General features: G+C 35.0%; 4 protein-coding genes, 1 long non-coding RNA gene and 1 other non-coding gene across 7 annotated transcripts; 3 read left to right on the top strand and 3 right to left on the bottom strand.

Moving 5' to 3' along the window:
• Window positions 1-84: 84 nt before the first annotated feature.
• LOC103861133 lies at window positions 85-2540 on the bottom strand. The gene is made up of 2 exons (XM_009138839.2): window positions 2513-2540; window positions 85-543 (listed from the first exon to the last, which is right to left on the bottom strand). Exons 1-2 carry the CDS (start codon window positions 2538-2540, stop codon window positions 224-226), a joined length of 348 nt encoding a protein of 115 aa, XP_009137087.1. The 3' UTR covers window positions 85-223.
• LOC103860710 lies at window positions 1067-4269 on the top strand. Its single transcript, XM_033288907.1, has one exon. The coding sequence runs from the start codon at window positions 3383-3385 to the stop codon at window positions 4220-4222; it is 840 nt and encodes a 279-aa protein (XP_033144798.1). The 5' UTR covers window positions 1067-3382; the 3' UTR covers window positions 4223-4269.
• A 2538-nt stretch (window positions 4270-6807) lies between these two features.
• LOC103860709 lies at window positions 6808-7901 on the top strand. The gene has a single exon (XM_009138367.3). It carries the CDS (start codon window positions 6869-6871, stop codon window positions 7700-7702), a length of 834 nt encoding a protein of 277 aa, XP_009136615.1. The 5' UTR covers window positions 6808-6868; the 3' UTR covers window positions 7703-7901.
• Window positions 7902-9278: 1377 nt separating this feature from the next.
• LOC103860708 (protein IQ-DOMAIN 31) lies at window positions 9279-10308 on the top strand. Its single transcript, XM_009138366.3, has 2 exons — window positions 9279-9514; window positions 9592-10308. The coding sequence occupies exons 1-2, from the start codon at window positions 9362-9364 to the stop codon at window positions 9748-9750; spliced, it is 312 nt and encodes a 103-aa protein (XP_009136614.1). The 5' UTR covers window positions 9279-9361; the 3' UTR covers window positions 9751-10308.
• Window positions 10275-10393, bottom strand: MIR171E (microRNA MIR171e). The gene has a single exon (NR_120813.1). It is a non-coding gene; the product is annotated as a microRNA MIR171e (primary transcript).
• Window positions 10394-11948: 1555 nt separating this feature from the next.
• On the bottom strand, window positions 11949-16902 carry LOC103860706. Of its 2 annotated transcripts, none has more exons than XR_004456851.1 (3): window positions 13549-16902; window positions 13220-13478; window positions 11949-12543 (listed from the first exon to the last, which is right to left on the bottom strand). It is a non-coding gene; the product is annotated as an uncharacterized LOC103860706 (long non-coding RNA). The 2 variants fall into 2 exon arrangements; XR_631411.3 differs by having other exon boundaries at window positions 13220-13430; window positions 13549-16095.
• Window positions 16903-17012: the final 110 nt, after the last annotated feature.

Raw genomic sequence — 17012 nt, 5'->3', positions numbered from 1 at the left:
CCCCATCATTAAAGAGCCCATAAAAGAAATAAAAAAAATCATTTATACCATTAGACCATTGTCCTGCATGTTCATATGTATTCATTGGTTAAAGTTGGAAATTTTCATTAGTTTTTGAATACCACTTGGCACTTTAAAAAAAAATTACAACTTGACATTTCAACAACCACTACTATGAACATAGAAGGGAACATTTATTTGTTACACTATTTGAATGAGCCACCTAGACTTTGTAATCACCAAGGATTAAACCTTCCATTACAACGAGTTTATCCAAGATCTCAACTTTCTCATCTTCAACTTCCTTTAACTCTCTCTCCAACGCGAAGCTGTCTTCCTCTAGCAGCAAATAGCTGCGCCTCAGTGCTCTATACTCTGATGAATCTGAACTAAACATCTCGGTTTGATGTGAAACCGCGTAAACTCGGTCCGGTTTGTTCATTGACGAAGCCTTCTTCCCGATTCTTGGTGGTAATGGAGTCAAAGGTTGTTGCTTTGGGTTATGAATCTTCCTTCTCTTCGCTTCCGAGTTTTTGCATCTCTCTGCACAGATCAAAAGATTTTAACAAATCTTGAGGCTTTTGATACGAATTTGAAAGCCAAAATGTTCTCAGAGAGTTGAGATCTTACCTGATATCGGAGTCTAGGGCTTCACACGACGGAGATGTATGGAGCTCCTCCGAAGAAGAGAATTGGGAAAGCGAATTATGAAGCTGCGGGAAGAAGATTTTGAGTCGGTTTGGGTTTATCTTCGAACCGGCTTCGGTTTCAAACCGGAAATTTCTGTTAATACCAAAAGTCTTACCGGGTTTGAACCACGTGACCCAATAGTAAAGCCGGTTAAATGTCAGATTTGATTTTTTTTTTAAAACATTGACAATCCTCGGCCAGACGCAATGAAATGATAAATATCATGTTACCTTTCCTTCAAAATAGGTCAACGGTTCGGTTAGTTCGGAATTAGTTTGGTTACTGCATTTTAACAATCCTAGTTATTGTTTTTGGTCTCTTATTCAAAACATGTCTTTGATTTGAATTGATTTTACATTTTCATTTGAGGAAAAAGTTCAAAACATGTCTTTGATCTGAGTATTTTAGTTTGGTTTAATACCTCTTATTATGGTTTGGTATAGTTTAGTTTTCGGTTAAAAATTAACACTCGATAGTCCTAACTTGTGGGCTTTATCTGTTTTGTGTGTCTTTGTGGATACATTTTAATGTGAGTCTTATGAACGGATAGTAAGCCGATTTAGGCCTTTTAAGTCATCAGGCCTTTTTTCCGAATCACTACATGTATACACAGTTGAAACAGCATGGCATGGATTGACTTTGAGACAAGGTTCAATGTATCAAACTCCATGAAGATCTTTCTGTCTGAAACGTACCACTTTTTAAGATTCTTCGTACATTACAATAATATCATATGTACCTCCCTTTTCTTTTCATCTTCTTGTTAAAAATAAACAACTATACAAGATACTCTTGTAATGGGAGACATGCCATTATCTTAACTCATAATCTTGTCTCTCTCTGTCAACAATGCTTCGAATTGATTTTAAACCTTGTAACAAAGTGTCATTTTCCTTTGGGTGAATCAGGGGACAAAGCAATGAACCTCCCTCCTAAATCTTACTCATATTAATTAGATATTTTTCTTAAGGTAATTAATAAAGTTATTAGGTATTAATATTTTTTAAAAACGTGGTACCTAAAAAGTTAATAAGTTATTAGGTATTTTTGTGCGGTAGTGTTCATTATGTTGCCAAATCATGGATGCAATTCAACGTGACATCCCCACTTGCATATAGACTATAGTATGTAATGAGCGAAACCGTCACTACAGGAGTCATGTAGTGAACATTATTCATGATTTTAACTCTTCATCCATGTGTGTCAAGCTTAACATAGCCAACTTATTAAGCTTCCATAGTGTTATCATCTCTACTAAATAAGATATAGATAGCTCATAACTCGCTTAATGTTTAAAACCAAGCCCTCATTAATTAGTGTCATGTGAGATGTGCATTCAGTGTGTCTGTGTGTAATCCGTACGTTATTCTCTTGGGTTTCTAATACTTTCAACTCATATGAAACTTAAGTTTCTTAGTGAGAACAGTTGTTTCTCCTTTGTCACTCACTTTATATTTTTTTTCGTTCTAGCTAGCAAATCAATTCTTCTTGAAAGAAATTTACTTTTGACTTGAAGGACTTTTTGATTTGTTCGTAGGGTCATCTCTAGTCTTATAGTTCTACTTAACGTAAGCTAAAATACAACTTGATCTACGCTGTTTCCACCATTATTTGTAAACTTTACTCCAAATTAACTTGCTAAGGTCAGTGACAATCTTGAGAAAATTATACTTATTTTCATTTTATAGAATTTCAAATATCCAAGACGTGTATATATAATTGACTTGAAGATAAATTCGATTAGGCAAGGGACTTACACATGCATAACCTTTCAAGTATGCTCAACATGTAAGATGGATTTGATACCTCTCCTATAGCAGACCCTCCCTACGAACATGTTTCTTCTCCATTGGCCTCTGAAGCGAACTAAACCGCTGGATATCATCCGGTTGACCAATAATACCCCAAACCACATAAAATACGTTTCAAACAACTCAACTCTTGAACCACACCTTTTAGGACGACGTTCAATGTATCAAATCTTGTGTAGATCTTTTGTCTGATTAGTACCACTTTAAGATTTCCCATACATTACACCGTCTCTTGAATTAACTTTAATCGAATTCGTATACATAAGACCTAAATGATTATTTTCCTTAGATAAACAAGTTTAATATACAAGCATAGCTCTTGTAACGGAGACAGGCTATTATCTTAGTTCATAATCATGTCTCTCACTCAACGATGCCTCTAATTGATGATCATGAACTCGATGACAGCCTTGTAACACTCAATATCATGTTTTAAAACCATATAATAAAACGAGTTTGATTGATTGAATCATGGGACAAAACATTGAACCGCCCTCCTATATCCTAATCAAATATTAGATAAAGACTTCTCTTAATAAAATAACTTACAACATCTTTCTCTTCACGACCGTCTTGGGACAAAAAAAGAAATGTGAACAATTAGTATTATAACAAGTGCAATTGCATGAAACAAAAAAGAGTTAAAATCTGAAATGGTCTGCCACATATGTTTCCATGTCTCCTCCTTCTGACAAGCCCACTCTTACCGGCTGATCAAATGGGAATCACAAAGGCAATATCTAGTAATGGTTTCATCTAGCTCTTGTCCTTTGAAGTTAGTTTCACGTTCAAAAACATAGCATTCAAATCTTCCTTCAACTCCATGTGCATCGTGGCTTAACTAAACATTCAGTACTGTAATTAACTAATTAAATATCCCTATGTTTCCCTCACATGCCTTCACTCATATATATACCCAACTTCTCCTTCCTTTTTCTTCAGCAGAATCAAGAAACATGGCATTTCCTGAAACCCATTTCCATATGCCCGTTAGATCTATAAGTCTACCATCTAGAATACACCATCCTTCTGCTAAGTTTCAAGCTGCTCTATCTCAACTTCAGACTTGCCAAAACTCATCCTCTGATTCTCAATCTCTTCAAGTATCATTATTCAATCTATCTGAGCTTTACCATTCTCTACACCAGCTCAACCACTCTCTTCCCACCGCTCAAGCCGAGCATTCTCTTGACGTGTCAGCCACGTTACTAGACTCTTGTGACGCAGCGAGAAATCTAATCCTCACTCTTAAGGAGCATCTCCTTAACCTTCAGTCTGCACTTAGGAGAAACGGAAAATCCATGGAAGTCCAGATCAAAGAGTACTTTGTCTTCAGGAAAAAGATCAAGAAAGAGACTAGCAAGCTTATTCTTGGCCTCAAGAAGCTGGATGGCTCTGAGACCACCGCGTTGACCGTGTCCCTCTTGCGATCCCTTTTCATGTTCCTGTCCACAACAACGTCGATGAAGACTAATACATGTACTCTCAAATTCGTGTCTAAACTTATTGGTGGTGGTCGTTCATCTTCATCAATAATGAGCGAGTTGCAGAATCTTGATTTGGTTTTGCGTTCGGAAGGAGACAACTCCAAGGCAGTGAAGAAGACTTTGGAGATATTAGAGGAAAGAACAGAAGGACTTGAAGCTGCACTTGATTCTCTTTTCAAGTCTCTTGTCCAATATAGAGTTTATTTGCTTAACATTCTTACAACACACTCTTAGTTTATTAGCTAATTAGTCTCTAGTTGTGCACAAAACATATATAGAAATACATACAAGTTCTTTACTGTAACCCGCTGATTTAAACTACATAAATCAAAGTCTTCGTAATACCCACGAAACTCATCTCTAAGAGTAAGAGGGCAAAGTCAGGGAAGGGAAGGTACAAGGATGTTTTTGTTACTTTGTTTAGAGTTCTGTCCGTACTTCTCTTGCGTGTATATTATGCAAATAGCTGACATGTCAGTCCAGCATTGGTAGCTGCACCTTCCCTCGTGCACATTATTTGTTTAAGATTAAATCTTAACACCATCACCAATGATAAAGTCATCATTGTTATCATCAAGATCTTTAGTTTCGGATGATCTAGTGGTTGCAGTTGATCGATAACTTTTTAATGAATAATAAGAGGGCGAGAGGAGTGGATCTTTGATTCCTCTTGTCCCCACACACCGGTACATGCAACAGCTCAAATTCGCTAAGATGTCGGCCCCATTCCAATTTTATATAGCAATCAAGTAATCATAAGATAATAAATAATAATGCACATTTATAAATAACTAAAATAAACGAGTTTTTTTTTTGCATATCCTGGTTTCCATTATTGTTTTCTCTAAATGGATGCATGTACAAATGTTATAAAGGATAACTAATAATATATCTAGACAGCTAACACAATTTTCAGTGTAGGGAATATTAAATCTCATTTATTTATTATTTATTTTTTTGAACTAATTTATTTATTTATTATTTATGCCATCAAGTGTTTTCGTATATATGTTAAAATGGTTTATAATCATAATAGAAGTTCTCAAAATTAATTAGGTGTACATTCTAACACCTTTCTAACAGAAAATTGATATGGCAAGTATGCTAGAACACCCATATCAATATATTTGATCTCATGAGTGTATTTCATTCATAATAATACCAAAAATAAAAATAAGAAAATAATTTGAACCAACAAAAAGAGTGTAGAAAAGGGAGAAAATCTTTCTTATGAGAAACTCTCTTGCTATGTGTCCTTTTCATCCGTATATTTACTTGTATACATTAAATTTTATTTACATAGATAAATTTTATAAAAAAATCATCTATAAATATTGACAGACACAGATTGAGAAATTTCCAGTAGTGATGCTCTTATGACCTATTAGCTATTTCATTTGAATTTTATAAGTCACCTTTTTTTTTTATAAGTCACCTTTCTAAGTAACAAAAATTGACTCATATATCAAAAGCTTGGTTCTATTTTTGTATACCCAATAGATGGAGAAAGCATGGGTGGATGAACAAAAGCATGAGGTTTCTTCATACCTCTTTTACATAATATCTTGATATTATATACTTTGGATATTTTATTGAAATGAGAGAAGGAAGGAAGAGACAGAGGAGAGATAGTTATGGAGAGGCGGCAAATAGAGGTGAGGTGATGGGGGCAATGGCTCGCCAATAATGGCAATTGGGTGGCACAATTATTACACAAAATGACAAAAACCAAACAAGAAAAATTATACTAGTGAAAAACATGTGTAATGCTAATAGTTTCTATTTTTATGTAACGGAGGGTCCATCCAAGAGTAACGTGACTTCACATGGCTAATGGCCCAAACCTTTCAATGTCTATGGTCAGTACCTAAAACTTCACATAGTTCCTTAATACCAACTTCTTCTATATGTTTAACAAGTAACCACAACAAAAACTTCTATATACATTTTGTTGGATTGGTTATTGCATGTTAACATGTAAACAAAATATATATTAATATTGGAGTATTTGTACGGAGTTAAATTTTATATACACGCAGAAACAACAACGTAAGATGGTGTTTTCATACAATGCATGGGATCAAACAAATATCTCAAATGAAATATCTCCTTGTAAACCTTTTAAGTTGCATATCCAAGAAAAATCAAAAAAGAAAAGTTACAATATCCAAATCACGTGAAGATATTATTATGAGAAGCCTAACTATTGTTAGGATAGATATTTGAGATGTCTAATCTAATAAGAGAGGGATGAGGAGATTTAGTTGCAGCCTGTACTTTGATAGTGACAAGTCACATTCATGAATTCAAAACTAGTTAAGAAAAGGAAGACGGTGTGAGTTGTGATTGTGATTGATTATTATTATCGTTTCCTCTGGAAGTTTTTAACAAGACACTCGTGTACACGGGCCCATGCATAGTATTATCCAACCACCACCTTTTCTCAAGATCATTATCCGTCTAATGATTTGGTGTACTGTTTAGATTATGCTATGTTACCACACAAATATGAAAGATTATATGCTCATTAATTAAGTAATTACAACCCATATATCCATGCATGACGGTGTTTATCAATACCCCAAAGTTGAAGGAGATTCTTGACAAAATATCTTAGTTTTGATTCCTCTCGCCTAACCAAAGATCTAATGATAACAAAGACATGAGATTAGGTACATATCAAAATTAATTGAGAGAAGCATAAAAAGAATATTAAGTGGGCTTTGATGGAACAAATGAACATTGTCCCCTTCACGTGGCTTTTACTTTGACAAGTCTAAAACCTATTTCAATTGACCTATCTATCTATCTCTCCCTCTATATATATTCAGCTTCAGCTTCTTTCTAGCTAAAAGCTTTCTCTATCTCATCCCATCATCGATGGCTGCAACCTACCACGTTCGGTCTTGTAGCTTACCCGCTCGTTTACCCTCAAATGGTCTCAACCATATTCAGCAACTTCTCAGTAAGCTTCCTACAGATAACAACAATAGCCTATCACTTCTCTCACAGCTCTATGAATCCATCTCTCATCTCTTCAACGACTCACCAGCTTCATCACTACTCCCTCATCACTCTTTCTTCACCCATCTTCTTGATCTTTCCCTTGTACAACTTGACTTGTGCTCCAAGCTACGAGACATAACTTGCCGCATCAAGGATTGTCTCCGAGACCTTCGGTCTGCTTTCAGACGGAGGGGACACGGTGGAGATCTTACGATCCGATGTCACGTTAAAGCCTTTGTACGCTCTCGACGACTGATTCACAAGGATCTTGCTAAGCTCCTCTTATTGCTCAAACAAACAGATCATCCTTCCATCGAGTCAACTCATCCCTTGATCACACTTCTCCGACAAGTATGTTCCCAAACATGTCGTTCCTTTAGGACAGTCATGTTGTCCTTATCCTCATCAGTACCAAAACCCAGGCCTTCCAGATGGGCTCTAGTTTCTAAACTGGTGATCAAGAACGTTACTAATACAAGTGCTCAAGTTCATAGCGGAGACAGAACCGAGTTCCAGATGATGGACGAAGAGCTGCAAAGATTCTGTTCAGCGAAAGAGATAAAGAAGGAAGGAATCAAGTCTTTGATCGCCCTCTTGGATAACGTAGATGTTGTAGTTGAAGATCTAGAGGAATCGCTTGAAAGCGTGTACAGGCGTATGATCCAAGCCAGAGTCTCTCTTTTGAACATACTCTCTTTGCATATATAGTTAATTAGAACTTCATTCATTAGATTCCATGTCTATGTATACAACTTCACTCATATTTTGATGAAACTTGTTACCTCCATAGATTAATGACAAACAATCAATATAGTTGTATAACTTAAAAAAAAGCTTAGAAACAACGATACTTCAATATCTCTAAGCAAGTGTAACGTATTTTAAATTCTCCTCGAGTTCGAATGCAGTGGGCAGTGAGTCTAGAGTATCGTTGCCGCAACAGACGTTAAATGGGCCTAAATAAGACTAAATTCTATAACATGTCTTCTTTGATCTATACTATTAAACTAGAATTCTATTGTCTTTTTTTACCTTAGCTTGACCTTTTTTTTTTCATTAAAGACAATCAAGTAATATTAATAACACATTTATATTGGGTCATTTTTTTCGGATCCAGCCCACGTCAGATTTCTCTTGGGCCATTTGGGCCGATTAAAAAATCAGATCCAATTCTCACATTTTTTTTTTTGGGCCATTGAGTCCAAGTTCAAATAAATTTTTTTCAATTATTCTTAATTTTTTTCTTCTTAATATAATTTAAGCATTCATAAAAAAAATTGATTTTTTTCATTGAAAAGTAGAAATTTTTATTAAAAGTATATAATTTTTTTTATTAAAATATTAACCACATAATAAAATTAATTTATCAGAGTTATACCAACTTAATTCGTTAAAGAAATAAAGTTTAATTTTTTAAACATAAATAATCATTTAAAATGAAATACGATAAATAAAGATAAAAAATTTAAGTCTTTTATAAAATAAAATACAAATATGAAAATATGACATTAACTAAATATTTGTCAATTGAAAAAAAAAACAAATCTAGTTAATATTAAAGCAGCAGCAAGAATCAAAACTGTGCTCACAAGTGAAAAAGGAACAACTAATTTTCTTAACAATGTTATAAGTTTAGCTATGCCATAAATTGGAATATCGAAAATTAGGTCAAATTTTCAACAAGCTTCCTTTAGTGGGGATTATTGGTTGGTGTATTTTGATGGATTTGAAAATCCAAACTAAATCTAGTGTTATTGGTTCTATGATTTTAAAATATGTATTGAAATCATGTGTTATTCGTTTAATGATTCATAAATTCTAATTCAAATCAAGTGTTATTCGTTTAATGATTCATAAATTCTAATTCAAATCAAGTGTTATTCAATCATACGGATTTACTAATAGATTTGATTTTATAATGTATTTGAATGGATTTGCATGGATTTCTTTGTGAAAAATACAAAGGCCCAAATCCGAAGGAAAACCTCTGGATTTGTAAATACTAATCCGAAAAAATTTAAAAATTTGTATATTTTACCTGGATTTATAAATACTATATGAATTTATAAATCAATAAAAATATATAAACCATGGCATAGGGGGTAACTAACTGTAGAAGGACCAATGGACCTTTCCGTCTTGAAAAGTAAAATAAACAAATAGAAAACAAAAATAAAGTAGAAACTAGAAAGAGAAGAGCATGCGAGCACGTTCGTTCGTTAAAGATCAACAACTAAAAATGGAGAGCACATCATCTCCTTCCCTTCAAGCCACCGTCTTGACTTTCATTTACACTTTACGTTTCCTTCTCCATTTCTCTTTGACAAACCAACCCAAAGCAGAGACAAACAGGCGCTCTCTCCCAACATGGCCAACTCCAAGAGATTGTTTGGCGTTGTGCGGAGGAACCTTCTCCGGCGATCTCCCAGCAGCATCACCACCATTCGCTCATCAATCCAACAAACCACTAGAGAGAACATTGCCGCCATTAAAATCCAAGCTTTCTTCAGAGGTCACCTGGTACAAACAAACACATTATTTTTCTTGTAATTTCAGAACCTTGTTTTTTTCAAAGTTGACCATTGTAAGTATTGTAGGCAAGGAGAGCGTTCAGAGCGCTCAAGAGTCTGGTGAAGCTTCAGGCAGTGGCGAGAGGTGTGCTTGTAAGGAGACAAGCTCGAATAGCCTTACATTGTATGCATGCTCTTGCTCGCTTGCAGGTTAGGGTTCGTGCTCGTCAGATTCTCTCCCATTAAAAATTCCATGACACAATACCTCTCTTGCGATTGTGACATCTACATAACATCATTGTTCTTTCAAATTATTTAATTAACTTCTTTGTGATTTTGCATATGTATACTAATTAACCCTAACACCCTTCAATTTGTACTGATAAACAAAATATCAGCATAGCTGAAACTCTGTCTCAAATTTTTATTGTTAAAAGTAAATAGAAAATATACATTCTAAAAAGGATCAATATTTCATAATGAACCAAAGAGAATCACACGCAGTAAGAAGAGATTTATTAAGACTTGGAAAGGAAGGTAATGAAGGGTTGGGTGGAGCCTACCTTGGATAGAAAGAAAGGGTGAGTAAGGCTTCCATGAAGACTCACCATTTTGTCTACTTTGATATTTAATAATCTGGATATTATAAGCAAGGTACCTAATGATTTTACATCAAAAATACCATCAACAAAGAACATTTTCATTCTCAACACACACAAGAAAAAAAATGTTGATATATATATATAGATAGATCTACAAGAAAGAGAGTGACGAGAGAGCACTGAGATATTGGCGCGGCTCAATCAGATAACTGAGAGAATGTATATAGTACGTGTGTAATCTGGAAGATCTGAGTGAACCAGGCCAATATCAAAGAGGACTCTTTCGTGCTAAAGGTGCAGATTCAAAGGAAGACTGTCTTGTAAAACAAAAAAAAAGGAAGAAGATAGACGTGTGAAAGGAAGTGTGATGAGGGGAAGGTGAGAATGTCTGTGAGGGAGTTATAAAGGAGAGGTATTAAATTAGGGTATATGAGAGAAGAAAATGGAAGGTATGGAGCATTTAAACCACATCTACTAACCAATGCACTAAAGCTGGCTCACTCTCTTTACTCCCTCTCCCCCTCCTTCTCTCTATTTTTTTTTTCAAGTTTCATTATATGTATCCATCGTTACAAACTAAATAGGCTATGCAATGTGAACCAATACTCCTTTGTCTCCTATGTCTTTCCTTCTTGAGGGTTCATAACAAAAACAAAAATAATAATGTAAGTTCAAAAAATTTAGAGGAAGAAGTTAAAAGAACATGGAAGATGCTTTATAATAAATTTTGAGGGAATCTCTCGCAGAAAGGAGGGGACACTGGCTGCCCTGCAAACCATTAATGTTCTTACACTCCTTTTTTGTTAACTACTTGGCCTTCTCTTTCTATCTCTTTCTCTCTCTATCTATCATTCTGCTTTTTACAACCTCAATACAGTTATGAACCCTAATGACCCATATCTTTCTGTCTCTCTCTCACTCTCCATTGAAGAGATCCTAGTTTTAATGTCACATTGTAATGCCAGAGCTTTGTAAGAAGAAAACGAATCCTATTTTTGTCTGTGGTTATGATGGGTGGGGGTGGCAAAAACTATTGCACACCCGTTTTTACTTTTCTCTCTAGCTCTACATTAAAACCTCTCAGGTCCACCACCATTGCCATAAATTTATGCAGAAACACACTATCTCTCTCTCTCTCTACCCAATTATATTTTCTTAAGATTTAACACAATATACCAAAACTTACCTGCTCTTGCTCTACAGGTTATCCGCATGTTTCATTCTGTATTTTCCATATTACTATTTTTGGGGATATAAATCACCTTATGGTTTTGTTACCGTTGAGTATCTTAATATCGATGTCTCAATATTAAAGTAACACCAAGCCAGTAAAAATGGAAGAATATTATGTAAAAAGGCTAAGAATACACACGTTGAGTTCAAGCTTCCTCTCTAGATAATTAACAGTGTTGAGTAGGTTTCTCCATATTAGAAAAAAAAAACAATCCAAAAATACAAATGGAAAAGGTAAAAAATCTGCAAGGTACACTTATTTCAAATTTGCGCAACTTAGTACCAAAGCAAGTAGAGAAGCTGGGTAAGCTTCCCTTGTTCCCTTACACAAGATGAGTAAAAGAATCAGAAACAATTAAGACATACAAGAGTGAGTTTAAGTACATCTTTTTTTATACAGTAAACTAACAAAATGTGCACCATGTATGTCATCTTATGGTAGTCACACAATGGCGTGGATTGCAGTACAAGTCATTTAAAATCATAGAAACTTCAAGCATGTTAGCAACTGAAAGCTGTGATAATGAAAAACATTACAAATAAAAATATAAGGAAATATATCATAATCAAACACTCCTCTGTTCTAGAGAGTTTCACGCAACACAAAAGTAAAACAAAAGAAAGGCTATTACATTCATTCATCAACAACAATTACAAAGATTACACAGAGTCTCGTTGAACAAATAAAAAATAAATAATTACTGGAATGGGTTGCAAACGTAAGTATTGTGTGGCTTCCACGTTAAAAATTATACAAATTCTTAGACCAACAAAGATTGTGATCTTTTTAAATAACTACAAAAGATGGAATCTAAAAAAAAGTGGGATATAGTAGCTTTTAGAGTTTCTTGGGGAAAGTCATACCGCAGTGATAACCACAGTGATATCATCGTGAAAATGCCTCCTCACGCCCTCTCTATCTTCTTCAGATCAGAGTATCTCATCTCTCTCTTCTTTGCCGCTGCTCGCAGCACCATCTTCACAAGTCTACGTGCAATTCCATGCACAAAGGACACAATCAGTATCTGGTTTTGCTTAACTGAAACTTTGAAAACAATTGAGTGTAACCGCACGTTTCGTGGGTGGTTCTGAACAATGCCAACAGCTTCTTGGTTCCTCAATCCCCCGAGAAACCCTTCTTCTGTCGCTTCGTGTGCTTTTCTGATTACATCCATCGACACAGAGGCTTCCTCTGCTGCAAATCCTATGTGAGATAACAAACTAAGTTCCACATTGGAGAATTAGACAAGAAGAGACTAATATATAAAAGAGATGTCCAACTCTAATAGTACGAGGCCTTTTGGGATGGAAACCAAAAGTAAAACCATGCGGGCTTGCCTAAGGCCCAAAGTGGACAATATCGTACTAATAAGATAAGATAGAGTTGGACACGGGATTTCACAATCCCAACAATTGGTATCAGAGCGAGGTTGACGAGAAATCTGCAAGAAAGACCGAAATACCCTTTGAATGATGAATGAGTGATGAATGGGTATCCTATGAGTTAGGAATGAGATGTGTGTGGCAGAAATCAAGTCAGAAGATTCTGGAAGTCAGTTGTGGGACACGAGATGAATGTGATCCTTAGTTTGAGGGGGAAAATGTGAGATAACAAACTAAGTCCCACATTGGAGAATTAGACAAGAAGAGACTAATATATAAAAGAGATGTCCAACTCTAATAGTACGAGGCCTTTTGGGATGGAAACCAAAAGTAAAACCATGCGGGCTTGCCTAAGGCCCAAAGTGGACAATATCGTACTAATAAGATAAGATAGAGTTGGACACGGGATTTCACAATCCCAACATCCTACAGATATTGACAAGATTCTTAGTCCGTAAGCATGTGTGTGGACTACAAATTATTATTCGGTTGCTCACTCTTTAGATGCTGAAAGAGATGATCGTTGACAAAGCGTGAGGTCTCAGGGCCGCCGTGACCGTCATAGATGCCAATAAAAGTTCCGTAAGGACCAGAGGGCCAGACTCAACTTGGCTCTGATCCTCGAGAAGATTGTTGACTTGCCCACTCAGAAGTTTCATTAACGTTGTTAACATCCTCCCCTCATGACATCAGGGAAACCCTCTTTCTCTTAATCCACATCCGTCAAAAAGGGATACAGGATCAAGCAAAACAAGACTATTCTGAGCAAAGGGTAAAGCAAAGAGAGAAAAAGATCAAAACTTTATGATGCTGGTGAAATGGGTACCTGAGATTGTGCAGAATTAAGCAGATGTTAACTCAAAAATCTTGGGGTCAAGAGCAATCTTAATGATGGAAGTCAAAAGTCTGAAGCTTTACAAACGATGAAGATCTGAAAGGATCGAAGGGAAGATAGAGAGAGAGATGAAGGAGGACTTGGAGGTGACGAGCCTCTCTGACTCTCCCTAGAGGAAAGAGAGAAGGGCTCGCTCCACTGCTTTCTAACCAGACAATCCCATCCCAGTTAAGTTTACTACCGGATCAGACTTTCTAAATTTAACCCCTTCTTTCTTGACTTTTCTGTCCTTTTTGACTTTGCTAAACCGGTCCTCTATCTTTCTAATACTTTCTATTTATGGACACTAAAGTACTCTATATCCTTTTTGAGAGGCGGTCCTTGCCAAGTACAAAACACGAACTCAAATTTGAGGGTTTATTACACAAGAGAAGTTTCAACAAGTAAAAATTTATTGACAAGGAAGAAAAGAGAAGTGTGTTGTTGTGTTATGTTGGTCGAAGAAGATTTGATAGTTTGTTTATTAGAAAAAAAAAAAAAGATAGAGAGAAGCAATAGTTTGAAAGAGGAGTCACGTGATGTAGTGACATCAATCATCATTTAACGTTAGCTGTCTCAATAAGGACATACGTGTGACTATCAACTTCCACCTCCATCTCCATCTCCACCTGCACTTCTTTTTCCCGTTTCCCTTCACTTGGCCTTACAGAGGCGTGTGATGGGCCTTATATCTAATAGGTAAACTACATGAATGCTAGAAGTGAAATAAGAAGCAAAAAAAAAAAACAAGGGGAGTAGTCAATAAAACCCAACCTTACTTTCACTCTTTACCAAGACAACAGGAATCACAGAAAAGATTACACATGTACACTCTCACGTTTTACGTGGTGTTTTTGTCTGAGAGAATAACCAAATTTGGTTTCACTCATCACTACAAATTCATTGCTTCTTTTTTTTTTCTGTCTTGCGTACATATAGTTTCATACTAGTTAAATTGCGTTTCATACTCCAGTTTAACAAAAAGGATCCATTTAAAATAATTACTAGTTGTGTTCTCTAAATCGGATTTTTAAAAAGAAAAAGAAAAGAGAGAGGAAATATGCAACATCATTCAGAGATGCCGGCGTGTCAATGGAATCCACAAACAGTTCAAAAACCTCATTTAGAAACCAGAGATATTTATGCTCTAAGACCATCTCCAACTCATATCTATTTTTTCCTTTATAATTCTCACAAAAATAGAATAACTCTATTATTGAATAAGTTTTGCTCCAATGGTTTATTCTATAATAGAGTTATTCTATTTTTGTGAGAATTATAGAGGAAAAAATAAGTATGGATTGGAGATGCCCTAACGGGAAGCGTATTCGCATGCATGCATGGTTTTTGTCTCTTGAGTGTTAATAACTATATTGTGGTAGGTGCAGCCGATGGAAGGTGGAACAACAGAGACAATGTGGTACGCAGGGTCTTCACCTAAAAGAACCGGGAATCCGCTTGTACATGACCTTCATTTCATTCACTCCCTTGACCTTCTCCCAAATTTCTCAAGCACCAAGGCTTGATTTTCACATTATATATGCATACATTTCCGCACAAAAAAACCCCTTGCGTCCACTTAAAACTACAATCTGGGCGTAAAGAACACCGACATCATCATCAACTAAAAGTTTTTTACACAGATATATATGCATCTACTACTCAACAAGTTTGAAGTTTATTCTTTGTAGAAATGTATTTGGATATTCTTGATGATCACAAAGGTTCCACATTGAGGTCAGCACAAGACTGCTTAATAATTCAGCACCCGCTCAGGGGCGGATGTAGGCTTTGCGGTACGGGGGCATGTGCCCCCTACTGTTTTTTGATTTTTCTTATGTACTTTAATACAATTTGATTAAATGTTCTTAGATTTAGTGAATGAAAAAAAAATGTGCCCCCAGGTCAGCATAGTTTTTGTTATTTTTTCATATTGTGCCCCCAACAAAACATGTTTCTGGATCCGCCCATGACCCGCACACAATGAAAGCAGATAACATATATAGAAAGGTTAACTAGAGATCTGTATTATGTTTGTTATGATATAGAACTTTTTCTCCTTTTTAGCTTATTATGTCTTGTTTCGTATTTAAGACATCATTCCAATATTTTTTTTAGCAGACTTGGGTGTTCTTTTGTTCATATGATACTACTAGTACATTTGAACTTGTTCTTACCTCTGTATAAATTCCATACTTCTAATATATATATATATATATATATATATATCAGTTTTGTTAAAATAGTTTGGAAATATATGGGTAACTTACTAGAATGGTAATGGGGAGGAAGCTTTCATATAAAAAGTAGGAAAGCGGATGAACATTGATATGAGTATGAGAGAGAGAGTTAAGGCGTTGGAGCTTAGAGAGAAGAGAAGGTGGAGAATGTGGTGAGACGATTTATTTTTTTAAGTTAAAGCAATTATATGATTTTTAGCCTTTTAGGTTTAACAATTACTCAATTCGTTCCTTAATGATAGACTTTTTTAAAAAAAAATTTTGTTTCAGATAAATGTATTTTTGTGTTTTATATTAAAAAATTATAAATTTCAAAAAAAATTAATTGACTTTATTGAATTAACGTTGATTAAAAGTTATTGCAAATTAAAAATTACATAAAACGATACATAATAGTTTAATTTATTATCTTAATATGTGTGAAAATACTAAAAAGTCTATCTTTGTGGAACGGAGAGAGTATATGATTAAGAGTTGAATGCCCCAATAAGGGTAAACACGTTTAATGATTTGTTGGTTTTAAGTGCTTAATCATTTCCAATCTACTTAATTCTATTTTTAAAAAATTGGATATAGAAATTTCTGTAACTCCAATGTAATGTTTCCTTTATTATTTTCTCTATTTACATTTTAAAAATAACATTTCTTTATAAATAGATCAAATTTTAAAAAACTCTAATAATTAAAATAATCAATTTAAAAAATAAAGATTACTTATCACTGCCTAACTCATGGATCATACAAACATTCCTCCACGCCTCAGTTCATTGGTTCTGAAAAAAAATTCTAAAATTATGTGTGTTTAAACCGAAATAGAATAATACCATATAATTTTTTCGGTTTTTAAACCATTAAACCTTTTCCCTCACATACCCAAAAATAAATAAAACCCTGATGGAAACGACTAAAGCTTCGTCTAGTAAAAGAAACTCAAGTTGCTTGTCTTGGACTCCTCCAATGAGCACATTTCAACTACAGAATCGTCCACGACCTGAGAGAATGATCTTGGGATGGAGATAACCTGATTGTATAACCTAACTTATTATCCATGGAAAGAAATAAATGTCAGCAATTTTTTTTTTGTAACTTAATAAATGTCAGCAATTAGTTAATTTGCTTCCATTCTTTCGTAAAAATCAGTTACATGTTTTTGTGCAATCGCTAATCGTATTTTGG

The sequence above is a fragment of the Brassica rapa genome, chromosome A03 (genome assembly GCF_000309985.2).
Source record: "Brassica rapa cultivar Chiifu-401-42 chromosome A03, CAAS_Brap_v3.01, whole genome shotgun sequence".
Lineage (NCBI taxonomy): Eukaryota > Viridiplantae > Streptophyta > Magnoliopsida > Brassicales > Brassicaceae > Brassica > Brassica rapa.
The sequence above is the reverse complement of the archived record's forward strand: the minus strand, read 5'-3'. Positions and strand labels throughout refer to the sequence as shown.

Coding starts and splice junctions, on each gene's coding strand:
- LOC103860710 (XM_033288907.1), top strand. CDS start 3,383: ATGTTTCCCTCACATGCCTTCACTCATATATATACCCAACTTCTCCTT.
- LOC103861133 (XM_009138839.2), bottom strand. CDS start 2,540: ATGGAGAAGAAACATGTTCGTAGGGAGG. Junction 544..2,512: donor GAAACATGTTCGTAGGGAGG/GTCTGCTATAGG, acceptor TGATCTGTGCAG/AGAGATGCAAAAACTCGGAA.
- LOC103860708 (XM_009138366.3), top strand. CDS start 9,362: ATGGCCAACTCCAAGAGATTGTTTGGCGTTGTGCGGAGGAACCTTCTC. Junction 9,515..9,591: donor CTTTCTTCAGAGGTCACCTG/GTACAAACAAAC, acceptor TAAGTATTGTAG/GCAAGGAGAGCGTTCAGAGC.
- LOC103860709 (XM_009138367.3), top strand. CDS start 6,869: ATGGCTGCAACCTACCACGTTCGGTCTTGTAGCTTACCCGCTCGTTTA.